The sequence below is a fragment of the Podarcis bocagei genome (assembly GCF_964188305.1).
Source record: "Podarcis bocagei genome assembly, chromosome: 9".
Classification (NCBI taxonomy): domain Eukaryota; kingdom Metazoa; phylum Chordata; class Lepidosauria; order Squamata; family Lacertidae; genus Podarcis; species Podarcis bocagei.
The window spans coordinates 43,197,356-43,224,854 of record NC_138134.1 but is presented as its reverse complement, the minus strand read 5'-3'; the positions used below and the strand labels follow the sequence as shown (position 1 = coordinate 43,224,854).

General features: G+C 41.9%; 1 protein-coding gene across 2 annotated transcripts in view; it reads right to left on the bottom strand.

The window, feature by feature from the left end:
- FREM3 (FRAS1 related extracellular matrix 3) overlaps nt 1–27,499 on the bottom strand; it is an 89,429-nt gene that overhangs the window by 5,410 nt on the left and 56,520 nt on the right. Inside the window, exons 7-19 of one of the 2 annotated variants that reach the window (XM_081208300.1) lie at nt 14,756–14,905; nt 13,478–13,687; nt 12,885–13,082; nt 11,837–12,001; nt 11,103–11,285; nt 9,884–10,014; nt 9,048–9,206; nt 7,745–8,048; nt 6,499–6,630; nt 5,826–6,157; nt 1,049–1,241; nt 526–630; nt 189–316 (exon numbers count right to left, since the gene is read on the bottom strand). In XM_081208300.1, the coding sequence (XP_081064426.1) occupies nt 189–316; nt 526–630; nt 1,049–1,241; nt 5,826–6,157; nt 6,499–6,630; nt 7,745–8,048; nt 9,048–9,206; nt 9,884–10,014; nt 11,103–11,285; nt 11,837–12,001; nt 12,885–13,082; nt 13,478–13,687; nt 14,756–14,905 (2,390 nt within the window). Of the gene's footprint in view, nt 1–188; nt 317–525; nt 631–1,048; nt 1,242–5,825; nt 6,158–6,498; nt 6,631–7,744; nt 8,049–9,047; nt 9,207–9,883; nt 10,015–11,102; nt 11,297–11,836; nt 12,002–12,884; nt 13,083–13,477; nt 13,688–14,755; nt 14,906–27,499 lie in introns of those variants that run through there. The other variant, XM_081208301.1, reaches the window with a different exon arrangement.

The following is a 27,499-nucleotide window of genomic DNA, read 5'->3' as shown; positions in this document are numbered from 1 at the left end:
AATCAGACATGAAGCTTGCTGGGTAGCAAAATGCTGGACAAAATACGCAGATGTGTTGGTTTTGGAGAACACACAATCTATCAGCTTAACCAATCATAGAGTTGTAAGAACAATGTATTATGTAACAGCCACAAGCAGCCCCGCCCCCCTCGAAAGGTGCTGCAGAAAACTGCATTGTTGGCACTCACAGCAAAATCTGAGACAAATTTCCATTGCTGCATAGGCTGGTGGAAGGTTTGTTCACTTTGAGAAAGGCTGAGTGTAAACGTGAGGCCAGGGTGATCAGCAGACATCACCATTGATGACAAAGAAGTACCTGCCAAGGAAAAGGACACGTTTTTATGATGGAATGAATGTTGCCATCCAGCACACAGTGGCACACAAGGGCTCTTTATGGTCTCTGAAAAGAAATATTTCACTTCTCTTTGATCACAAAAAGCAAAACAAAATCTCCACCAAAAAGAATAAGGAGAATTATTAAGATTTATTGCATACCTAAGGTATAAAGCAAAAAGCTAATCTTACCTGGGTGGGACATCACAAATTGCCCTCTGAATCGAATCTCAGTCCTGAAGTAGACGACAAGCCGCCCCTCATCATTGATCTGCATGCTGGTTGGGTAGAGGGAGCCTAAATTCAAACAACCATTGCCATTACTATATACAAAAAGGTATTAAAGCTTTGCCACTTGTAGCATTTGAGAATATCAGATGCTACGTACATCCCAGTTTACTGTGATTTTCAGATTGTTTGATTTCAGTGGAATAACTCTATTTGCAAACATGCGGTACCAATCTCCTCTGGGCAAAATTTTCCTGTTTCCCCACCAAAAGAATATACTGGTACAATTTTTGGAGGAGCACACAGAGAGTGTTGAAGGTGATGAATAAATTATTTGTAATAATAATAAAAAGTAAAATGTACTCAACATTGTAAACCCAGGGGCAGGGGCTGCCATTATTGGTCTTTGTGAGCCATTCTGGAAACCCTATTTCAGCTGAAAAGTAGATAAAAATGCTTCAACTGAATAAGAACTGAACAAAATCACCTTGGAGCTCAGCTTCTGGTGGGCTTCCTATGCCGTCCTTCCAAAGAATGGCAGTATCATACACAAAGGTGAGCTTGAGCTCAGACTGCAAGTCAAAGTGCTGCCATCCTCCAACAGCAGCCGGGGAATGGAAGACGTAGGAGACATACAGGGGCACTCGTAGAGTCACATACGACTGGACCAGATTTAACACCTGCAAAACACCATAGTATTTGGTTATGCTATGTTCAGATTGCATCCTGAGAAGTCAATTTCACAACCATTCTGGGAATGGTATTAAGTCTCATCCTCATTCCCGTCCTGAGTTGCTGAGTTTGACAGATGTTCTGAGTGTGTGTATGTACATGTTGGCTCCTGAACAAACTTCACTGGCTTTGATTAAAAATCCACTTTGATGCTTTATGAATGAATTGCAGCTTGTGTTGAAGTGTGAGATAACGAAGCACGGATCAAATCCAAGCCGGCAGGCAGGCAGGCAAGCACTCTTGCTGGCTTCTGAGATGCAACCCTGGCAAAGAACACAAACACCCTGGAACTGACTTGACAGTCATCCCAAAGTGTAATCTGGAGTTACAGCTAAATCCCTATTATAGGATTAAGTTGATACTAACAGTCTCACAATTGTTTGTGACCTCCAGTGCATTCCGGTCCAACTTTCTGGAAGTGAATGGGTAATGATTAAGCTCTTGTTCAGTGAAATGGTCATTTAAAGAAACAACAATGCAGATAGTTTGGGGAAGTTAAACTGAAGTTGCCTTAACTTTCAGCACTGATAACAAATCACATGGCAGTTAAGAAATGGGCCAGTCAAAAGTCCAACCATTAATAAATACATGCTATGACTTGCTCAGAATCCAAACAATAAGAAACACCCAATAATGAAAGTAGTCTCTCAGCTTTTGATCAAAATTAAAATGCAGCTCAAATCCTTACTGACTTGCCCTATCGATTATGCTGGATTCTCAATGTCTATCATCCCATGGGAGTTGGAGTCCAATAACATCTGGGCTCTGGTCCATGGGGTCACGAAGAGTCGGACACGACCAAACGACTAAACAACAACAACAACCACAGAATTCCCAACCTTGATATGGCAAGTGAATGATCCTAATTTTATTTCAATTATCATCAAAAAATTTAAGATGCTCTTGTCTAGCCCATTATGCCGTGTGTGTGTGTGTGTGTGTATACATACACACACACACACACACATACACACACACACATACACACACACATGCTTACTGCATGCACAATGGTGTTAAGAGCGGTGACTCCTGACAGGTGAAAGACATCTTTAAGCCTCCATGGACCAACAGGCCAGGGTTCGCACCTGCATGACTGTTTCAACCAAGTTTTACTCAGAGTAAACCTAGCTGAGCCAGGTCCATTCATTTCAAAAGGTGCACTCTAAGTAAAATTTAGTTGAAACAATACTACTGCTGCTGCTTTTAATGACTGAACAGTTATTTTGTTTTTTATTATGTTTTTCTTCTTGTTGTTGTGCTATGACTACTATAAATAAAATAATGAATGAATAAATAATGTTAACCCATTCACTACAATGTGATATTTCATCTTCCTTGAACTTGCAAGATAAAATCCCATGTTGCAGTGATACACTTACTGCAATGAATGTGCTAACAACACAGGCATCTTTTACTTGTATGTAAGCAGCACATAAGAGATGCGGGTGGCGCTGTGGGTTAAACCACAAAGCCTAGGACCTGCCGATTGGAAGGTCAGTGGTTCGAATCCCCCGTGACGGGGTGAGCTCCCATTGCTCGGTCCCTGCTCCTGCCAACCTAGCAGTTCGGAAGCACGTCAAAGTGCAAGTAGATAAATAGGTACCGCTTCGGCGGGAAGGTAAACGGCATTTCCGTGCGCTGCTCTGGTTCGCCACCATCTCGCTGGCTCCCTTGGCCAATAAAGCGAGATGAGCGCTGCAACCCCAGAGTCGTCCGCGACTGGACCTAATGGTCAGGGGTCCTTTTACCCTTTACCTTTTAAGCAGCACATAAATGGAAATCTTTGCTTCTCTCTCTGAAAGTGCCTCCACATGTATTTCATGGCAAAGTGGCTTTTGAAATTCAAGGGACAAGGGCTTATCATGTGGTGAAAAGGTTTATGTCCTTCACACAAAAATCCAATGTACACATATAGCATGCAACTTCTAGTGCTACACAGCTTAAAAGATGATCATGTATGCTCACTAACGAGCATCATGTTATGGTCCTACTGATTAACTTAATTGCATATGAAATAGAACGTGTCTGCCTCTGAGCCTGGGAATCCTTTGTGAAAGTCCAAGCCTTGTTGCTAGGCAGCTTCAAGCTACGAGATCCTAAACCCTTGTGTGTGTTCTCTAGAGGTGCTGCTAGAGGAGGGAGGCTGAGTTAATGAGCAGAGTCCAGATGGGGGTGGCTGGGCAGAGGTGACTAACAGGGGGAGCATATGCATTTGGAAACAACCAACAGCTGAACTACATACAGAACTATTTTGCTACAACTGTCATGAATTTTAAAGAAGGGGCAGGGAAACCACTAGAAACCTTTGTGTGTGGTATGAGCCAACATGACCGCACAAGCGAGTTTTTGACACTCTTCATTTTGCTTTGCTTACAGTTTTACAATAATAGTTGGTTTCAATACAAGATGCTGAGTTACCCATCAGCTTTTACTAATCAAAGGAATGTTGTAAAGATTTAAGTTGGGAATGAGTCATCTTAAAGATAGATAAGATCAATCATTCATTAGTTTTCACATGTGGGCTCTCTAGAAGACTGTCTGTATTAGTGCAAATCAGTATATCATTCCCTTGTCAGGAGCACACTGTGTGCCAGACCTCTCTCTTGCCTGCCCAGCAAGTGACTGTGATGTCCATGTCACTGCAGTGCTGTTTATGCAGTGAGCTCCCATGCCACATCCATCTTGGTTACTGAGGTGAGCAGTGTTCGTCATAAATCAAATAGTGTTTCTAATGAGGTCATGCAAGTATTTGAGAGTCACTGCATATGACTGCCATGCTGTTTGTGGCAGTTTCTTGGAGCCCAGCAAATGGGAATGTTAGACTTGTGTGGAAGAAGCAAAACCTACACTGGGCCACTATTCCTGTAAAGGAGGTCTGTGATAATTGGCAAATCAGGGTGGGGCCGTATCGCAATGGCCATGCACATTATCTGCATGCTTCAACTTTCAGCATCTCCATTCAGGGCTGACTCCAGAAGTCAGGCATTTGCCTGGGCCCCAAGACCAGCAAAGGGCCTACAATGGCAACATTTTAAGAGAATACAAACAGTCAAGAAGATCAGAAGTAATATAAGAGAATTCTTAGCTTGCATTAACTACTTTTTCTAACTTAACTGCCCACCTCCACCCTCTGCCCCCAGTAAATAAATCCTGGACCTGTCTCTGTCTCCAGATATCAAATATTTTAGCTAGAAGAGTCAGGAAAGATCTCCATAAGATGCACCAGAATGCTGCAAGCTAGTAAGAGATGGATGGGCCAACGATGAACTCAATATAAGTTAGCTTCATATGTTCATAACAGGCTCTGCTCTGGATAAATGAGAACGAAACCTGTTTGGTGTAAGAGGGCACGGCTGGCACAGGTGCAAGCTAAAAAACAAAACCAGACGCAGCTACCACAAGCAGGTAGCTGTTTGTACCAGTTTTCAGTCAGGCTGTCATGTTGTACCTAATCTGAAGGTACCGTAACAAGTATATGCACTCAATAAGTGTGCCGGAATAACCAGGATCAGAGTTAAGTGCTAAAGGCAATTCAGATTTAGCAAGCTCTGTATTAACCTGGGTGGGTTCCAGTGCACTGACCTGTGGCTAACAGTAGAGAGTGGTTTAATAGGACAGATTAACAAGAAAGCTTGCAGCCACCAACGGAGTGGCATGGAAGTACAAGGTTCAAAATGTAACATCTTAGGCTTCTGTGTTTGCCAGGGAAGAGCAAGCCAAAGCTCCTCTGAAATCTTGGCGTGGATCATTATGAGCTTGGCACCAGCCTCCACTTTCACCCAAACTGACCTGGCAGTGGAGATGCCAAACACCAGCACCAGGGGGCTTCATTATACCTGACATAGCTGTGCTCCAGAAACCAGATTCCTTGGGAAATGTAGTTTCTTAGGGCACCTGAGTCTTAGGAAAACTAAGTAAAGTATTTTTTCAAAAAGCTTTGATTTTCAATCTTGTGCAGCCCCATCCCCCTGACTATTTCAGTGTGCCACAGAGATGTCTTAAGAAATCCTCAATGACAACATTTTGCCAATCAAATTAATTTCCGACGGTAGAGTCGCTATTTGGTGTTTAAACCCAACCTGTTCTAAGATATGGACCATTAATAACAACACGGGTAGTACTGGAAATGCATCAGGTATTGCACACAAAAGCAAAACACAAGAAAGGAAACTAAATCCCACTTCCACAAACCCGTTAAGTACAGTCATGGAGCAGATGCCAACATATCCTTCAGCTGCCATGTAGAACTCAATTATCGCCCCATGGCTTCCATAGAGACGGGCTCAGTGGCAGAGCCTGCCCATTTAAATGAGTCAGGCAGTGAGGGATGTAAAAGACCTCACCCACAACAGCCACTGCTATTCGGAGTAAATAAATGGACAAATAAGGCTAGATAGGTGAACAGTTTGTCTTTGTATAAAGGCAGCTTCCCAAGTTCCCATGCCACAAACTCAAGTGCATGCAACTGGGCATAATGCTAGCATTTTCTTTTCAGTTACATAGGCTTGCTTTTCATGCACGCAGCATACCTGACCATCTGTGCCAATGGAGCCACTGCAGTCAGTCAGCAGTTCTGACATGTCATAGTAGCTGTTAAACTCCCACAGGCAGGCCTCCAGATTGAGGTTACGGTAGAAACGCAAGGTCTTGGCAGATCGCACAGCGCTGCTGTACTGGTAGGGTGAAGTTTCTCCAATCACTTCTGGGTTCTTGGTGTCCTCTGTGATGAATCCGTAAGTTGTCTCAATTTCGTTATAATCCAAGAGGTTTGAGCACTTGTGATTGCCTACACGCGTGCCATCAGGGCTAAGAGTCAGCTCAAAGTTGGACAAAGGTCTAGTTGATATAACTGGCAGCATCCCTGAAAATAGAAGAACATGCAAGAAGAGCCATATAAAGCAACCTGTTTTGATAGTGGACAACCAGAGGCCCATGAGAAGCCCACAAGCAGGGACAAAGCTGTTCTCCCGTTCTTCCCTAACAACTGGTACATTCAGGGGGAAGGTTAGCATCACAACTAGTACCACTGGTAGCCTTATCTCCATGAATTTTTAACCCATTTAAGTTGGTGGTCCCCATCCCATCTTGAGATGGTGAATCCAAGTGTTTAAGTATGAATCACCAGTCATGTGACTGTGATGACAGATAGTGCTGCACCAGTTGTTGTTCAGTATTAATCAAATGCACATGTCTGGTACTTACCATCCATATGAGGCATTGTAACTGTTAATTTGATCAGGTTGGAATAGTCAGGATCATCAGGACCTGTGTAACGTATTCTGGCTGAGAAAGGTTCTGCTCCAACGGTTCCTGGTATACGGGGCTGACACAGGCCTACGTGGAAAAGGGCAAAAGGTTGATTATAAAAAAGTGAGAGTAATTCTGCTTCATCTTTCCTTGGAAGAACCAAATTTATAAATGCTGATACTTTAAAAACACATGTAATCTTATGGTTGACATAATATACTCTAGATTTGATTGTGAAGCCAATACTACTGGGCACAGTCCCAGTTTACTTGAGTAGTAGCAGCAGGGCCACTTTTTCTTCCATGCAGCACCACCCCCAATTCAATAGGACAGGAACCAGTGTGGGATGAAGCTTTCCTCTACCTCCACAGGAAAGACAGAAGCTATAATATGCATCACAGAAGCCAATCCCATTTGGGATTGGCGCCATCTTGGTCTCTCATTCACAGGAACTGCTGTATGGACTGAGATTGCCCTTTTATTTCACTTCCTGATGATGAAACTAAGTTATATTGGGTCTGGGCCTGCTCCCCACCTACCCACAGGTATGATCCATATACTCATCCATATATGATTAGAACGTCCAGTTCCAGCAGGTTGCAGAGCAGACATGTGAGAGCAGAGCTCTCCTTGCTTTGATTATGGAACTTGCCTACTTTATAGTTTCAGCCGCAAGATGGAAGGAAGCCCTTGGTGGAAGTGCAAAATATGATAACAGGACAAAATATGTGATGGGCTACAACCAAGGTTTGCACTCTGGTTTACAGCTTGTAGTTCAGCAGGGGAAATGAAACATGAGCCAGGGGTTGGATGACAAGATCAGTCAAACCATGGCTTGGCTCAGCACATCGGCAAAACGGCCATAACATCCCTGTGTGCAAAGTCACTGATTTCCAAAGCCTTTCCACCCATTTCATTAAGGTGAAAGCACTATAGGAAGTAGGCATATACTATACAACTTTGCAGAGGATGAGAACCTCAGGACTGGAACTGAATGTGGCCCTCCAAGCTTCTCTATCTGGCCCCCAAACTTTCCCCAGGATAGACCCCCCCTCCCCAATGACATCCCCTACACCCCGTGCTTCACATCCACTGTGTGTGTCCTTGAACTATGAAAAAGCCCTTTGAAATAAACATCTATTTCAGCTTCACAAAAGCCACTTGATTTTATTTCATTCATGAAAACTTTCTGCTTCCTTACCTTCTCCTCTGTTTATTGTGTAAATTGGGCTCAGTAATTCTAAACCCACATCTCCATTGGCATTGACGGCACGTGCTGCACACTGGACCCTCGAACCAGCCTGGAAATATATGGAGTCCAAGGCAATGGACTTGGTGTTGGTGAAGAAAGTGTTGGAGTCCACTTCTCGCATGGGACTGGTAACCCCATCACTGCCACTTGGAGCGCTGACAAGCCAGCGATACAAGGTCAGCGTGCCATTGATGTTTTCAGCAGCACAAATAGATCCAGTCTTGTCATAATCTGAATATTTGGGGTTGCATGCCTGAAGTTAAATAGAAACATACAATAAATCCATTGAGTTATATCTAAACTTGCTCCGGGAAAGTAAATAATTCAGATCAAATTCTGAGTAAAAGGTATTTTTTCCTTGTGTTGCATTAGTATTTAACACATTCTGCCCCCCCCCCCCCGCTTGCTACTGGTTTCATCACCACAGGCGCTGCATTTTAGTTTCATTATAATTGAGGAATTGAATCTTAATGTATGTGGCATCTAAAATTAACAATCTGATACTGTGGAAAGCCTTCAGTTTATCACAGCTCTGATGCCTCTCAGGTGCTTGGAAGGAAAAAGCTGTATCATATAATATATGTAAATCATACCATGCATTAGCTAAAGTCAGAAAAAAGGCAGGGACTGAAGTTCATTTCTTCTTGTGCTTTCATCCAATTGTGAGCCAGGGCTAGAAAGTTTAATAAGTTTAAAGTGGCCTCAGTTTCCCAAAACAGAAAAGTAAGAAACTGGATAGGATACAACCTCTATGGACAGCTCATTGAGTGGTATTGAGCATCTTACTATCTCTTTACCTCAGTTCCCTATCTGTAGGGAGTAAAAGTGACTCATCTCATGAGCATGCAAAATGAAGATCATAATATGCTCTGAAAACTAAAACTGCTATAAAATGCCAAATATCAGTTCTCGAGAAATGAGCTGCGTAATTCTAAGTACTGAAATTGAATGCATGCCTTAAGCCTCCAGGAGAGCTAAGGAGATCACAGAATCACAGAGTCATAGAACTGTAGAGTTGGAAGGGATCCCGAGTGCCATCTAGTCCAACCCCCTGCAATGCCGGGGTCTCAGCTGAAGCATCCATGACAGATGGCCATCCGACCTCTGTTTAAAAACCTCCAAGGAAGGAGAGGCCACCCTCCCAAGGGGGTCCGTGCCACAGTTTTACACGTCCAGAAAGCGTTCACTTCCCAACCAGTAGCAGACCTTTAGAAAATATAATCTGGAGAAGAGCTTGCAGAGCAGAGCATACCGTTACACACACAACAGGGTAGCCAGTTGGAGGCTGGGGGTTTCCTTTGCTTTTAGCAGTGTCGTCATACAGCAAGAGAGAGACAACCTGGGGCACAGCTGGGAAAGTCACATCTGCCACACTGTCCATTTCTTCAATGTACACAATAGCTTTGTTCATCTGAAAGGAGAGGCAGAAAAGAAGGTTCCACCTGCAAGCATGCTGCTTCTACTGTAAACGTTTATACTGCAACTTTGCAAGATTGAGCAGAAAAGTTCCTTTCCACTGGAGTAAGGAAACATTTGGATCCACCCTATGTCTGTTACAAGATATCTTTTTTAAAAATGCACTAAGCTAACTCATACAGGATACAATTTCCAAAACTTTTAATAAAAGCAAACAAACAGCCAGATGACATCAGATGGCTGTTTGTATGTGAAAGAAGTTCTGCCACGAAACAGATAATGTTTGAACACAGATTAGGCACATAATAAAAATAGGTATTTTTCATTGAGGGTTCAACTAGGTACGATTAGATTGTATGTGGACACATTTCTGAAATAGCAGCTGGGGGGAGGATTTTAAATCAGGTAAAGGGAGAAGGATGAAACTTCCTCCAGTGTCACAGTTCTGTTTAGATTTGAGGTCCTGCGTATCTGATACCAAAGGTGTTTTGTTGTTTTTTTAAAAAAAGCAGGAGACCTGATCCTAGGCTTCCAGTCTAGTTTGGTCCTCTCCTCAAAATTGGCATCTAAGGAGGTCAAAGAACAGCGACACTTTTATTTGTTGCTGTTTCTGAATCATCATGATCAAAAGCAATTGTGTCCACAACTAACCAAAAATGACCTAGTTCTTACCTGTGTCTCAGCTACCATATTCTCATCTGGTTTCAAGTGCACTGTGAATGCTTCACGCATTTCTCTCACTCCATCATACAAAACTTCAACCTCAACAAAGTGCTCTGTTTCTCCTTCTTTGAATTCAATATCTGAAATGAAGATATATTATAGAAAGAACTAAACTTTCCCTCTTCAGTCATCAGCATAGTTAGGCTAGGTTCCAAAAGGCAACAGTCTTGGCTCCTCACACACCGTGTCAAACTCATGTTGGGCACCTGGCTGGCAGAAAACCAACTGCTAAAAACCAAGCAAAATACCTAGTACTAGTACAAATAGTCTACGGGTGCTCATTGTTGTCAATGGAGGTTAGCAGTGGCTGAAGGCACCCTTTCTCAGTTTTGGCTGTTGTGCCAGATTCCGGACAGGGGTCAGATGACCACAGGGATCCATGCACTGGTAACCTAAGGATTGGACTGTTGTAATACACACTGTGTAGGGCTGCCCTTAAGGTTGGTCTGGAAGCTTTAGCTCATGGGTAGGCAAAGTAAGGCCGGGGGCCGGATCCGGCCCAATAGCCTTCTAAATCCGGCCTGCAGGCGGTCCGGGAATCAGCGTGTTTTTGCATGAGTAGAATGTGTACTTTTATTTAAAATGCCTCTCTGGGTTATTTGTGGGGCATAGGAATTCATTCATTCCCCCCCCAAAAATATATATATATAGTGGGCCCACAAGGTCTAAAGGACAGTGCTGCTGAAAAAGTTTGCTGACCCCTGTTTTAGCTTGTATAAAATGCAGCAGTTGGGTTGCTAACAGGAGCAGCCTACTCTGATTATGAAACATCTCTGCTAAATAAGCAGCACTAGATGCCAATTTGCTAGAGTCAAGCTTAAGCGTCTGTTGCTGACTTAAAAAAACACTTAACAATCTGGTCAGTGGAGGAAATACCTGCACCCATATAGGCCGCCCAGGCTACTGAAATTCTCAGGGCGATGCCCTCTTGGTTGTACCACAGCCTGTGGAACTACCTCTGGTGGTGACCAACGGAAGAGAAAGCCTTAGCTGTTGTGCACTCAGCTGTATTTTAATTTGTACTCAGTTAAGCTAATTTATAATGTGTTTTTACTGGTTTAAAATTATAATCTGCATTCATATGATAGGTGTGGTGTGTGTGTGTGTGTGTGGTTGTAAATAAATAGCATTTGTTGTAATTTTTCTAAGATTCAGAGGAAAGTCTCACCGTCAGACACTGGATTATAGTCTTCTCCAGAGGTAGCTGAACCATCTTTAGTATGGATTCTCACAATGGAAACTTTGGAACTGTCCCCCACACGCAAAACTGGAATCTTTACAACTGCAATCTCCCCAGGCTCTTGAGGCTCTTGAATGCTATATTTGATTTCGGAGAACTTAATCACTGGTTCTGCAAGAGAACTGAAAAACATCACTCTCTCCTATTTAATAATTTTATTTATACATAAGCAGAATTGTTTGAAGAACACATGCAGGATTGTATCCTTAGTGCTTATAGGGTGTCTCTGGCTATGAACAACAAAAAATGTGCACACAAAGCCATCAAACAACACCAGAAAAAGAAAAGAAAAGCAATGAGCTGTCTATCAGGACAGCAACAAAGAACACGGAAATAAAATTAATTCACCTATACATCCCGCACCCCCTTTTCATTTTCTTGTTTTATCATGTTTCAGCTATTGGATTAAGCTTTCTTTACATTTTAAAATCACCAATATTCACTTGGGGGAGTGTATGGGTATGGTTTTTTAGTAACATGATATTTTTTCAACAAAAATTGATTGTACTACTGGGAACAATGCTATTTTTACACAAGCAATTAAAAAACAACTGTACTTGAATGCAGGGCATATGAGAAAGTAAACTAATGCTTTGTTCCATTTAATCCCACACCTTTGATCTGACAATATGTAATGAGTACAAAGTGGCTCATAAACTCACTGTCTTCTTCATCTTTAATCTTCACCAAAGTTTCTTTTTGTTCCCCAACGGAGGCACCAAATGTTGAAGTGCTTTTAGGTGTTCCAAGCACCAGTCTGAACTCTTCCTCCTCTTCATAGATGGCATCATCTTCAAGGACCACCACACACGGCTTCTCAATCTCTCCTGCAGGAGGCAAAACACCAGATTGGTTGACATAAATATTTTGGGTAGCACCTACAACCTAACTCCACTTTCCAAATTAAATATATGCTGGGTTGGCTCCAATGTTGTGCAAGAAAAAGTCAGCTCACACCATAGAACATTATCTTCCCCTCTTCTGATGCTGGTGTGTGTGTGAATATTGAACATTAAAGACTACAGTAGAGGGGGAATTGCCCAGAATGTAATTCACTGGCCTCACACTGCAGTCTTCCTTTGAACCTTAACAAAATGATTTAATATGTGTATGTTAATTTCCCAACAACAAAACTGAGCTGAATGTTTAATGTGAAGCAAGCACAACTGAATTCAATGGGATTTACTCCCTGGTATGTGCATGTATAGGATTGCAGACTTAGGGCCCCTTTAGACTAGCAGGGGTTTTGTGTGTGTAACATGTCACTAACACAACAGCAGTGCATTAGTAGTGGATTTATATTGGGCCACATAATTTTGCTTTCTTGGTTGTTCTGTGATGCTTCCTCATTGCTGTCACATTATTGACATCTGGAGGACTGCTCTTGCAGTACAGCACAACAGGAGCAGGACAAAGCAACAACATCTGTGGTATAGGTTGCAGTTTTTCATCAGGAAGGTACAGAACATGCACCGACTGGAACTTGAAACTTTTGCAACTGCAAATATCACTGAAAGAAGGATTTTGTCTGACTGCCCTGGAACAGATACTGTCACAAATGCATAATAAAAAAGGGAAGCCTGGAACAACTCTTAATTGCTACAAACTTTTGTCAGTTATAAATAAAAACAAGCCCTTTCATGATAAATTTTGAAAATGCAATAGCTTCCTTGCAAGGGAAACTCTTGCTTTCTAAGGATGAGACCTTACCTGGGAGGAAGACCACTACAGAGTCATCAGTGTTTGGTCTCTCTTCATAGTCCATCATAACCTGGGCAGAGCCTTGGCGGGTGTAGCAGCGGACTGTAGATTTATGATTAACATCACCACTACGGTAAATTATAGCTGCCAGTTGCCCATCTTTTTCATTCACTGTGTGTACAGGTTCCTTGAACTGGACTTTGGGTACTAGAGGGGAGGGAAGCATTCCAGCATCATGAGTTAGTCTTTTTATATCTCACTATGATCACCATATGATTCAGATTCATATGGGACCGTTTCATGGTAATTCATCACCTTTGTCTTACATTCATACTGGGAAAAAGTTAAAACGTTAAGTTCATATCAACAGTTACACAGGATTACTGATGTGCATATGCATGTGCATAATATAATTAGGTGTGTGTGTGTGCTGGCAGCACGAACATGGAAACCGCAGCAGTTCCTATGCATGTTTACTTGGAAGTAAGCCAAACTGTGTTCAATGGGACTTAATAAATGTGTTTGGGATTGCGGCCACAAACAACTTTCCCCTTAGTGAATTTTCTAGGAAATTGAAAGGTTGTAGAATCTGTAGCACTTACAATCAGTGATGGTATCATTGATGAAAATGGTGGTTTTGCTTGGTTCCCCAAGAACTGCATTCATGGGCATACGGAGAACAAGTTCAAACTTTTCTGGTCCCTCAAGGACAGGCTGTCCTAAATCATCCAAGATGGTCACACGGAAAGTCTGCATATTTACACCAGGCGCAAAATCCAGGTTTCGGCTGATGCCAACGTAATCAACTCCAGCTACATAAGAAGCAAGAGGGACTATTTAGAATCACATCCATTATATTTTACAACTGTCTTATTTATTTATTTATTCATTGAATTGTAGAGTTGAAAGGGATCCAGAGGATCATCTAGTCCAACTCCCTGCTTTGCAGGAACCTCAGCTAAATCATGCATGACAGGGGGCCACCCAACATCTGCTTAAAAAGGTACAAGGAGAGTCCACCACTTCTTGTGGATGTCTGTTCCACTGTCAAATAGCTCCTACCATCAGCAAAGTCTTCCTGATGTTTCGTTAGAATCTCCTTTCTTGTAACTTGGAAGCCATTGATTCAGGTCTTACCCTCCGGAGCAGGAGAAAACAAGCTTGCATCTTTAGTTATTTGAAGACAGCCATGATATATCCTCAGTCTCCTCTTTCCGAGGCTAAACAAACCCAACTCCCTCAACAGTTCTTCATAGGGCTTGGTTCTAAGTGCTCATAGACCAGCCGTTTCATTATCTGTTCTAGGACATTTCCTGGAATCAACGTTAAGCTGACTGGTTGGTCACTTGAGTCTTAGCTGAGTCTTCTTTCACCCTGCTTTTGAAGATGGGGATAACATTTGCCTTCCTCCACTCTGCAGGTACCTCATCTATTTTCCAATAATTCTCAGATATTATAGACAGAGGCTGATATTACATCTGCAAGCTCTTTAGTAGCTTTTAGTGCAGCTCATTAACAATTATTAACCATTATTTTATTTTTAGCAAATCAGATTTTTGTCTTATTATTATTCTTAAGTTAGGTGGATTAAACCAAATAAATTCCAAAGTTGCACTCTAAAAATAAAAATATTAAGTTCTCTTATAGTTTCGCCCATAATTCCACACTCTGGAATCACAATGTCTGAAGGAAACTGTTAGGTAGTATTGTGGGCAGCTATTTATTGAAAATGTGTGCTGAGATTTTCCTGGGGAAATCTGCATATGTCTGAATAATGCACAATGCAAAAGTATCTAGACTTAAAGATGACATCTGCACAGGGCAGAGATCAATGTTGAGATACAGCACATTAGTAATGCCTCTTGGAAAAATCAGTTCACCTTCTGCAGATAATGGTTCTGTTTTCCTGGAGCGCACGGTGACAGTGGCTGCTTTAGACAGGTCAGTTCCAGTTCTCCAAACACGAACTTCGATGTGGCCAGCACTCTCAGCCACATGATATTCTGTGTCACCAAAGTAAAAAGCAGGTTCTAGATGCAGAACATAAAAAGGAGAAAAGAGATAAGAGCTCATCAATTTCCCAAAAGACAGTGATCAGGTAACAAACCTGTAACTTGCAAACTAATGAATCAACAGGGCAATCCTTTTAGGGAAATCTCTTGTCAGTAAAATGAGTTAAAACTACGCAACCAAAGGAACAAAATGAAATAACTGGTTTTTTAAAAAAATGATTTTTGGCAATTAACAAAAATTGTTGCCAAAATAGAGTCCTTTATTTACTATACACATGGTATTATTCTTCATTCCTCAAAGTGAAAGACTTGCCTTTTATCAGGGTGAATCCCAAAAGTTACAAATCAGGTCAGGGAAAAGGCCAAAGTGAAAATGGGCTTAAGTATTCACCCCATTGTTTAGTGTAAGAGATCAAACATCACAAGACTGACTGAAACTAGCCCTAATTTAGCAGCTCAGGACATTAATTAGCTGGGCAGGTGGATGGGGAATGTCTTCGTTTTCAATTAAAAGCAATTTCGTTATACTTTGTCTAAGACAGTGAATATAGCAGCCTTTGGACTTAGTTTTTAAACTGATATTCTGCTTAGTTCCAATGCAGGCCCTCAAGGCAGCTCCTCTATCTTCATACAGACAATAACTGTGTCAGTCCTGCTTGAGGATGCTTATTTTGGTTTTCCTAGACTGAAGCACTCTAAAAACCTTTAAAATTGATTTAACTGGTGATCGGATATTAAAATATGAAGTATATATATTTTTAGGCAACAACAGCTCTGAAGTACTGGCCCAGTCAGCCACAGAGAGTGTGTCTGGAAACAGTACTCTCTGTAAAGTCATACATTCACTTTTCATCTCACTCTGCTATGATTGCCTGGCTAGCACCTCAACATTTAGGCACTTTTATGCACAAAGAGAGTGACGCAAGTGGCGCTGTGGGTTAAACCACAGAGCCTAGGACTTGCCGATCAGAAGGTCAGCGGTTCAAATCCCCGCGATGGGGTGAGCGGTTGCTCGGTCCCTGCTCCTGCCAACCTAGCAGTTCAAAAGCACGTCAAAGTGCAAGTAGATAAATAGGTATCGCTCCGGCGGGAAGGTAAACGGCGTTTCCGTGTGCTGCTCTGTTTCGCCAGAAGTGGCTTAGTCATGTTGACCACATGACCCGGAAGATGTACGCCGGCTCCCTCGGCCAGTAAAGCGAGATGAGCGCCGCAACCCCAGAGTCGGTCACGACTGGACCTAATGGTCAGGGGTCCCTTTACCTTTACTATGCACAAAGAGGGGATATTTCCAGGGGTGGCAGCAGGGGCGACAAGATTGTGGACAAACCCACAGATACTGGACAACTGCAGGAGATGGAACGTCTCCTAGCCTAACCATTTGCACAACACAGCACTTCACCGTAGGCAGCTGGTTCAGCTGTGAGCTGACCACTCAGGAGGCAATAATGGCAAAGAATGCCAAGCCAGCTCCTCACCAATTGGAGTTCAATTGTTAGTAGATACTTAAATAAAACATGGGGGGGGGGGAGACATTTCCTCCAAACTTAGGGTGCTTCTTGACAGGAGCTGAATATTACAAATGGGAGATGTCACCAATTATAACTGGTGACAGGCTGACGTTAAACTTAATTGGATTTTCTGAAGAAAGCATAAATCTCGATTAAATGGGGGTGGGAATACAGGCTAGTACTTTGCTGCAGATTTTGTGTGTATGATGATAAAAAACACAGCTCTAATCCCACAATAAACATACGTCTGGAAGCGCACATAGTTAAATGTTTATAAACCTGATTCCATGGTTGATGCTTATACTCTTTACAGATCCAATAGATGCTCTTCCAGGCACAGTGATAATACTGGCTAGGTGTTATCAGCTGCCCAGATTAGAACCAGCAGCTTTCATAGAATCAAAGAGCTAGAAGGGACCCCAAGGGCCCTTTGATCCAACCCCCTGCAATGCAGGTATCTTTTGCCCAACACGGGGTTCAAACCCACCACCCTGAGATTGAGAGCCTCATGCTCTACCAAGTGAGCTATCCACAGGGCTCTGTGCAGTTGGCCCGTGTAGTGAGCTGCCAGCTCCGGGACCTGAGTAACTTGACTCCACCCATCCAAGCTCAACATTGCACTCTCTTTGCTTGGACAGGGACCTTCCCTGAGCATCAAGGTCTTCCTGGTGTCCCGCACCAAACCCTGCACTCCTTGTCACTGACTGCTGGCATTGTTCCTGAGATCCAATTCCTAGCTTGGTCGCTCAGGTCTGACTTCTCGGTCAGTTCTTGGCTTCTGGATCACCTCTGACAACTACTTTCAGCTCAGCCTTGACCCAAGTCATAATATAAGACAATTCTTTATACAAAATGTATAAAGAAAATGTTCCTTACATCCTATCAGATCAGTGAGATCTGTCACATTGTGAAGACGGAAAGGGAAATACCTAAACTCTAATTGCAGACCTTACCTTATCAGCACACCTAAGTTTGCTGGTGGAATATAATACAGTCCCTGCCCAACAATGCTATGATTAGTGGTGCTAACACATTCACAATATTAGTGCCAATTTGGGTGAGAAAAATACTACCAAATTGCCTCACTGGATATTTTGCCTATCTCCAAGTGAGCTGTCTGCAATATTTAGCTTCCTGTGATTTAGCAAACTGAACAAGGGACAAAATAAGAAATCAGAGGCAAAGGAATTGCTAGTTTCAAACACTGATAAGCAGCTTCAAACCATGTTGCAAATTGCAATGAACAGCTGTTGGTATATAAATGTCTGTGTTTCTGTTGCTATGCACATATGCCGTGAGATATTTATGTTGCACATATTTTCATTTGTGCAGCCCTCGGCAATTAAGATCCATGCCATAAATACGTTTCAGAATAAATATATTTATATAAATATTTGTGGGCACACGGCCAGATCCTGATCTCACTCTCAGATCATTCTCCCAAAGGGCAACTCCCTCCCAGCATTTGCATTAGTGTAACTGTAACGAAGCACCTGCACATAATATCTAAAGCTTATGAGTACAACCCCCTATTTTCAACCCCCACCCCCTGTGGTGTGCCAATCACGAGAGCCCAAGCCATAATAGGATATAGTAGAAGAAGCACAAAATCATAGAAGTGTAGAGTTTGAAGGGACCCTGAGGGCCATGCAAGTCTAACTTCCTGCAATGTAGGAATCTCAATTAGATCATACATGACAGATGACCAGCCAACCTTGCAAGTGTGGTCAAGACATCATGATGCCGGGGGAAAACCCCAGTTTCTTTTGTTTTGTAGATACTGTATGTCCACCACAGCACTGCCACTGGTGCAACTTCTATTCCTTTTAGTGGGGCTGTCCTGGGACGCCCACTGTAAGCACCACTAGAAAACAATGGCGGCTCAACAGTAACAGTTCCTGTTGCTTAATGAATTAAGCACAAAATGTGCATGCCTTGGTGTACAGTTTGTGCACAGAAACTAAAAAGAGCAGCGCAGGAGCCATTATATAGCATCCTCAACATTTTAATTAAATACAGTTACTCTTCCCATTCATACAAAAATTAATTAGGAGTCTACTAAACAGACATGACTGGAGGCCTTCAGAACATGACCCTAGTCACGCCTCAGTTATTACAGGGATTTAATCACTTGTCTCTGAAATATAATCCACTCTTGCTAGATGGACCTAAACACACTGCCAGCAAGCTTTGAGGCGGAACCCACTAATAACTGGAAGAGAACAGAGGCCTATCTAACATATCTCCTCTGCTCTCTTGGCAAGACAACAACCCTTGTAGCTAGAGCTACACCCCACTCAGAAGAGAAAATAGGTGCTTTTCTGTTCTTCATTTTCCATCTCTACCAAGAAAAGCCAATAATGCAAAATAAATAAAGCCAGGAAATTTTTACAATAAGGTAGTCCAGTAACAATGAAGTCATTTTTCTTATGGCAGTGAAATATTCCACATGAACTTGTTCTGCCCATGGTATCTCTAGAACAATCTTTCAAAGACAGGCCACAGCAAATAGGATAAATAATAAGGGCCTTTAAAGACTTTTCTCACTCAACAATTTCCTTAAGTAGGTGGCCAGATTGTGAAACAATTGCCACTAATGCCTTAATGAGCACACATCCAATAGCAGAAATGGTGTTAGAAGCAGCAGAGACCAACAGACTGCGGTTGCTTTTGTAATTTAGAACTCACTCTTCTCCTCTGCCTCTAGCAAAGCTTGGGACTCTTGCTATACAGCTACAAATGAAACATTTTAAGTGTGTTACAAAGTGCATTATACAAATGTGACACTAGATGATGGTGGTGAGCTATGGCAAATTGAATATATTTCTCAAAACTTTCTTTAAAAAAATTTACAGCGTTTTTTATATGTTTCTAGATTCCACCTTGGTTAGAAGGGAATCCCTTTATGGAATCAGAAACATTACCCATATGCAAGATTTGATACTGTTTACCGTATTTTTCGCTCTATAGGACGCACTTTTTCCCCTTCAAAAATGAAGGGGAAATGTGTGTGCATCCTATGGAGCGAAGACGCCATAGCTCCGCGACCCTCTCCCAGCTGGAGAGGTGACGCGGGGCTATGGCAGGAACCTCTACAGCCCTGTGTCACCTCTCCAGCCGGGAGAGTGCGCGCGCGGGGCTAAAGCAGCCCCCCGCGACCCTCTCCCGGCTGGAGAGGTGACGCGCGGCTATGGCAGGAGCCTCTATAGCCGCGCGTCACCTCCCCAGCCTGGAGAGCGCGCGGGGGGCTAAAGCAGGAGCCTCTATAGCCGTGCGTCACCTCTCCAGCCGGGAGAGGGGCGCGGGGGGCTGCTTTAGCCCTGTGCGCGCTCTCCCGGCTGTAGAGGTGACGCGCGGCTATGGCAGGAGCCTCTACAGCCCCGCGTCACCTCTCCAGCCGGGAGAGCGCGCGCGGGGCTAAAGAAGCCATAGCCCCACGACCCTCTCCTGGCTGGAGAGGTGACGCGCGGCTATGGCAGGAGCCTCTCCGCTGCGCCTTTCCGCTGCTCCCTGACCTGCTCTTTGGGGCTGGTGGTGGGCTTCCCCCCCCCGCCAGCCCCAAAGAGCAGGTCGAAAGGAACCTGAAGCCTGGAGAGCGAGAGGGGTCAGTGCACACCGACCCCTCTCGCTCTCCAGGCTTCCAAGGTAGCCGCCTGAACGCACCTTAAATGGCACCTTGTTTTAGAGCGGGAAAACAAGAGAGGGAAGGTTCTCCCCCTCTCTGTGCAGCGCCTCCTGCCGCTTCACTGAAGGGGCGCTGGGCAGAAAGGGGGAGAATTATTTTTTTCTTGTTCTCCCCCCTCTAAAACAAAGTGCGTCCTATTGTCCGGTGCGTCCTATGGTGCGAAAAATACAGTATATGTTTCCGTGTGCTACTCTGGTTCGCCAGAAGCGGCTTAGTCATGCTGGCCACATGACCCGGATGCTGTATGCTGGCTCCCTTGGCCAATAAAGCGAGATGAGCGCCGCAACCCCAGAGTCGGTCACGACTGGACCTAATGGTCAGGGGTCCCTTTACCTTTACCTTATATAGCATGCTGTTATAAATATACAATGTTTCATTTTAAATTTAAAAACAAGCTATTTTAAACACATTTTCAAATGTTTCTTTATGAGGAAATTTATCAGCAGATAACAATGTTTGTAAATTAAAAAGAAAATAAATTGAAAAAGTTACATTGCTCTGAAATATGTGAGCTAATGAAGCAGCAACTATAACAAAGAAGGTAATGCCTTTCCCCTAAAATCCTTTTATTTACTTAGTATCATCCACAAATACATACAGTTTCTTAAGCTAACTCAACACTTTTTTTTGATGGCAGTGAAATCTTTTGAGCCAACCGTTAATTTAAAATCTATTTCTGTTTTCCTCAAAGAAGACTTTACTGTGTTTACTCAGGCTATCTGGATAACCTTGTTGTTCCCTTGATTATTTAAAAACACAAGCACTGGACCCGAAACCTGTTCCACCTGCCATGCCACTTAAACATTCCTCTAGTAGAGAACCATGGTAAGATTTCCGCTTCCTTATAAAATCACAAGTTGTTTGCATCTTTGTCTTCAAAGCTCATTACCGTACAACTGGATCCTTTGTTCAGCTACACATGATCAGAAGGCATGCTTCTGAAGAACAAGAAAATAACACAGAACCCACAGTTTACTACTAGTGTATGATCAAGGGCTTGCTGCAAATGCCACATTATTCAGCCGTATCTAGAAAACCAAGATCAAAGGATTGGCTTTTTGTCTTAACTACCTGTTTATGAAGCTTTTTTAAAAAAAGGAATCAACAGCTGGCACCTGTGATGTTACAGATCAACAGGTCACCGATTACCTTTTGAAATTCAATTTAAGCATTTCCTTTATCAAGCACATGTCTTACTTAAAATAATTTAATGTGGAACATACATGAATATACTGACAGAACCTTTGGTTTGCTGTCCTTGCAATAGCATGAATCTGCATCACCAATACGCAGAACTCCAGTTGGATCAAGTATTTATACAGGTATACCTCATTTTATTTCACACTACTTTACTGCTCTTCAAAAATATTGCGGGGTTTTGTTTTGTTTTTAAAAAACCACAAACTGAAGGACTTGGAGACAAGGATGCAGGAACCTGTCCCTGCTGCACCTTACAAGGACATGGGCACAGCTGCAGGCAAGACCCTGCATCAGAAAAAAGATTATGACTTGCTGAAGGTTCAGGTGATGGTTAGCTTTTTTAAAATTAAGCCATGTACATTGTTTTTTAAAAATGTAATGCTATTGCACATTTAATAGACCACAGTATAATGTAAACATAACTTTGATATGCAATGGGAAACAAACAAACAAAAATGTGTTACTCGCTTTATTGCATTATTTGCTTTATTGTGGTGGCATGAAGCGAACTCACAATATATCTGAGGTATGTCTGTATTGACTTTAGCCTAGGCACCTGTAGCTTGCTCTACTTTCTGGCCCCATCAACTGTTCTTCAGGGATGAATGGAGATCCTTGCATACAGCGCATACAATTGATACTCATGGTTTCCTGACCAGTTTTTTAGGCTCTTGTCCTGCAATATTCCCATTAGGCTGGGGAAGGGTGGTGGTGGGAGAAGCTAAATGGTGCATATTGTACAAAGGAATAAAACTTGCTGTGTGCTTTCCCCTCCTGCAGGTCAAGCCCAGATTTCCATCACCTTTGAGAATGGGGTGCAATGAATCGTGATTGAGCAGCCTGTTCTGATTATTCTTGATACTTTAGAAATGTTTAGAAAACATTGCACGTGCATTTATAAAATCAAATGTATATTCATGACTTTAAGAAAACAAAAAAAGGAGTAACAATTGTAGTTTGTTTGTAATATCACTGATTTCCTGTCAACCTTCACAATGCAGAGCCAGTTTCTGCTGTGAACACACAAAAGTGACTTCCCCTGAGATCCGTCCAGGAGAGCAGGTTGGCAGCACATCGCTCCCAGAGTCCCGGAATCCAGGTCCTTCCGCAGTCTAATGCCCCACAGTGTGTGTTGCTGCACATTGTCAAAATGAAAGACAACATCAAAACTCAAAGAAACTAGGACTTAAAAGAGTGCTCCCTAACTTAAAAAACCAAGGCCATGCTATATATACCAATAGCAAACACATTCTCCAAGTGTGCGTCTTCATGCAGCTCAAACATCATCACCCACATGCAAGAGGAAAGTATCATGATGGTCTAAAGTTTGAAGAAGTACAAAAAAATTGTTTGAACAAAAATCCTAAAGGGGAGGGGGAGATTGCATTTTATTCCTCACAGGGCTTCTGTTCCCAGCAACCTTAACCAATTATGGTTCCCCAGTTTCAGGGGTGTGAGAGTTAAATGTACGGTGTGTGCAGGCAGCCATTTATCACTTCTGTGTTGATCCCCATAAGGAGGCATTAGATGCTTGGGAAACAGGATAAATTTTGGGATCTTGGGAGCGACTGCTGCCATTGTTCAGAGCTCCTTTCCCTGCATTCAGCTGCCCTCAATTTGAAACGCATTGAAATGGCATAATAGGATCAGTGGCAATACTGAACAGCCCAGCTTAACAATCCGGTGTTAATAATGGATAGAGAGCTCACATCTGAATTTCCATATGATTTCCTACTTAGATGTCAAGGTCCATCAGATCCAAATATACTGTTTTCCTGCCCAGATAGAGCAAAGAAACATGATATTCCAAGCATTTTAATCTTCACTTTAAATTTAGTTTTTATTCAAGGTTGGGGTTTTTTTTACCACTTAATATTATCTCTTTCAAGCTCTAATACCAGATTTACAGAAAGGAAATACTATGTATAATTACTTTATTGTTGAGTGAATGACAGATGGGTATCAGATAGTGATCTCTCTGAATTACAGTATTGTCTTCTCTCAGAACAATTTTTCTCTCTCCCTCAGCCACCACTCAGACACCATATGGAAATAATTGCAATTCTATAGCTTTCTCTCCTTCAATAAACCTTAGAACATTAGTTAGGTGACAACAGTTGAATTTATTTATTTCTGTCGCAGAACTGATACGCCCAGAAAAAGATCAAGCCATACACAGTTTTGTAGATTTCACTAACATGACGCAGCACAAATATTTTACAGTGGATATTTTAAAAATAATTTTATAAGCAAATACCGTTTTTAAAATATACAAATAATGAAAAGGCAATTTACTTACCTTTAAGGTCTGGTGCCTTTGTGAGATGGTGCCTGCTTCACACCATGATCCAGTGTGGAACATGGCAGAAGGTGTTTTCCCAGGCTCCAAACTGGCCTCACGCTGGCCTGGGAAGTGGATGCTAGCCTGTCCAACATCTGGCCAATCACAGCCAGGCTGGATGCAGGGCTCTACCCAGGGGGCAGTCCTAGCTGAGCCAAAAGGTTTCACTCTAGTCCGCTTCTGGGGTATTTAAACCTGGCCTGCCTCAATAATGAAAAGGTAATTTACAATGTTCATTCATTGTTCCTCCTTGTGCCAGCCAGTTTTTGTCAACCTGGTACCTACTCTCATCAGCCCCCAACAGCATGGAACCAGGTCAACAAAGGCTGGACTTGACTCTAACACAAAGAAGAAAACTGCAGTGAACTTTGTAAATAATACCTGTAGTGGAATGTATATTTATACTGCTTTAAACACTCAAAGTTTATTTTACTGACAATATCTGTGCACAAATCTCATCATAATGGATTTGTAAAATGCCACCGCCACAAAAAAATCTTTGATAAATACTTTATGATAAATTTCTGTATTTATCTATGAACATTGCCATGAGATAAATTTTTCCTTATCCAAAGTTCTGCTCTCTTTTCTAACACCGCCTAATCTGTCAAGCTGATAATTATATTCTGTTGTTCAGTTTTCCAACTTAATTATCAAATTTAAATTATTTCCCCTCTGTTTTCAACACTGACATGCAAGACTAATTTGCAGACCACACTAAACTATGTTTAACAAGATGTGCACAAGCAGGGATTGACCTGCCATGACTTCAGGGCTCATGTCCCCACCCATGCACAGTGAGGAGGAGGACTTTGGCAGTTTTAAGTTTCACTTTTAAAGTTGGCTTGTTGTGTTGTTCAGGTCAGGGATTGCGGTTCACAACAAACAAGCCAGTTTCAGAAACCACGGTTTGAAGTTTTGAAAGTGACCAGAATTTGTTTCAAGTCAAGATCCCTTGTCCAGATGACATTTCAAGTTGAGATTCAGAAGAAAGCTGCTTAAGGCTTCTCCCAACTGCTTGAGGCTCCAAGGCATGCTGTGACTTCTTCATGTGTCACTAAACCATGGCTTAGAAAGATGTGCAAACTAAGAATTGCAATTAAGCACCAAGGAGAAAGTGGGCAGCCTTACTTCCTCTACAACATAAAGTATCTATATATTTAACTATTAATTTATAACATCTCTATTTTGTAACATTATTATTCAATCTGCATTTGCCCTTTTTTAACAAAAGAAAACAAAAACCTCTTCGGTTTCCAGACTCATTCCTTTGATTACTATATAGTTGACATAAATCTTATTCCCAATCTTTGCTGTTTTTATGTTTGAAATAATATGCAAGTGGAGAAAAAAACCTACTTTCTAGTATGAATTATAGTGGCATGAATAGTATGCATAATTAATTTAATCTTCATTTAAGATTTGCCAAACACATGTCATTTCTTAGCTGGAAATGTTGGAACACCTTACGAAGATGTGCACAACTTGAATACTAATTTGATTTGTCTAATTTTTCATTTATCACTCATTAAAATCTTCTGCCACTATTAATTTTCCCTCCCTCCACTTATCTGCATTTCTAACTAATCTCTCTGTTACTTTGTGTGTGAAGAGACTAATCTTCACATCTTTTTTTAGCAGTGAAAATGTACCCTTCATGAAGTCCTTTACTTGAAAGATCTATCTAACAACTCTTACCATAAGTAAAAGCAAAAATAAAAAATCGAAGTTTTTTCCTTTTAAAGAAAATGTGATGTGGGAAAGGTACGATAAGTACAGATAAACCTTTTGCTGCAAGTTTTGGATAATAAAAAGGGCTACTGCTACTCTATGCTTTGATATCCATTTCTGAAATGTTATTACTATATATTTGGGTTACTTCCTATTTCCAAACCTTCTGTTAGTTTTGTCAGTCTTGATATCTTCATTTGCGTTCAGTCTAACACAATACATAAGCAAATCAAGTATGCTAGCATATTGCCACTTTCCATACTTCTAATCCAAATATCATTTCCTAGTTTTGTACCATAACCTTATCCCCTGTTCCTTTTCCCATATAAGATTTTTTTCAAGCAGCCCGAAGGTCTCATCTAAATTTTCCTGTTTTAGCTTCTGTTGTTTTTAACCTTTTGTCTTCTATATTGCTTACCTATTATTTCAACATTTTCTCTATAGCAGCAATATGTCCTCAATCCTTGTTAGTCTATTACCAAATTTATTTTCTGTTCTATTGTCCTCATTCTCCCGCTCCAATGCACTCATGTAGTTCCACACTACAAAATGAAAGAAGCTTTTTCATGTTTGTCCAACATGGCTCAGAACTGCTGGAGTTCCCCTGCAACTGCCTGCACTCAGAAGATTCCTCTCCAAAGAAAATCCTACATGCCAAATAGGTTTTTTTAAGAATACAGTAATCCAGAAAACACTTGTAAGCGCTTTTAACAGTCACCTCACTCTAAGCAAAGCACTGAAACCCACAACTGGTCAGTTGAACTACTTACATGCTTAATACTGTGCACAAATGAAACAGAAGACAGACAGCTCTATGCTGAAGTCAGACAAGCAGACTATCCTGACGCCAATTCAAGTTGAGATAAGAAACACACTGCGGAACATTAGTTATTGTGCCCATTAATGTCGTTAGTTTTGAGACAAGTACACAGCATGGGAAGCTGCTTCATCTGTTGTTGCCAAGTGGACTTTTCAGGAAGTCAAGGAAACCCTGGCCTTCAAAGTCTGGGAAAGAAAGTAATTCTCTTCTTTTCACAATGGCTTAATTCCCTCTTTATTCTGCTTTCCTGTTAAGCAAAATAGGATAAAGAAGCAGGGATGCAATGCAAGTGGAAAATATAATGGCCTTTGGACAAGTTCTGTCTAGTTAAAAGGCCATTATGGCTTGATTAACTCCACTCACTGGGGATTTCTCTGGGCCATTCTCTTCCTTTCTCCGCTGAGGAAACAAAAATATTGTCTTTCAGCCTATTTGTTTGCTAGTATCTGTCCCAAGTCCTTGAATTTCTGGAGAGTATGCAATCGGCATTTGATCAAAAAGTTGTTTTCTAGTTTGAATTAACACCAGAATGTCATTTAAAACCAAGTGGTAGGTTTTGATATTTGCACAGAGAAAGTCGGTCTCAAAATATTTATTGTTCAAGGAAGTTAAGTGCCCATCATTTAATGGGCACTGCTGAGAGTCTCGGGGGGGGGGGGATGAGGAGAACTGATGTATACTCACACCTATTAAAAGAATAAATGCACTGTTCCTGATCTTACACATTAGATATTACACAAAGCCTGCTCAGAGTGTTGATAATGAAAAAGGATTAACTCGTTGTTTTGTAAAGACCTGAATTTAAAAGCCTTCTTTCATAACGAGAACCAGTTCTGTGTTCTTACAAACCTCTGGCATTATGGCACACTGACCAACTTTTTAACCTGCATAAATTTGCATTTTTAATCGACACTGCACAGACATGAACGTACCTCTCATCTTTTAAAACAAACATCAGCTCGGGGTTCACACGACTTATTGTGTTGGATTCAGGGTTCCTCCCATGCTGGGATCCAGCAGAAGCCTATGCTGAAGAAAGGAGGGAGGAGGCTACTGCCATTAATTCCTCCCTCCTCTTGCGCTATCTACAAACAACTTTTCAGGGGCCACAAGTCATTGCATGGGGAAGGAGGAGTTAGCAAAAGCTGTCCTCCCCCCCCGCCCCCCTTTCTGCCACTCACAGAACCCTAAAGCCAACCAATTGTAAATGCGTCTCAGACAGGAGCTGTCTGGAAATTTCATTTTGTACTAGGGGAAAAAAAGGATTCTTATAACCTGATCTTCAGTGCAGCTGCTTTGAAGTAAGCGGAATATAGAAATGATGAAG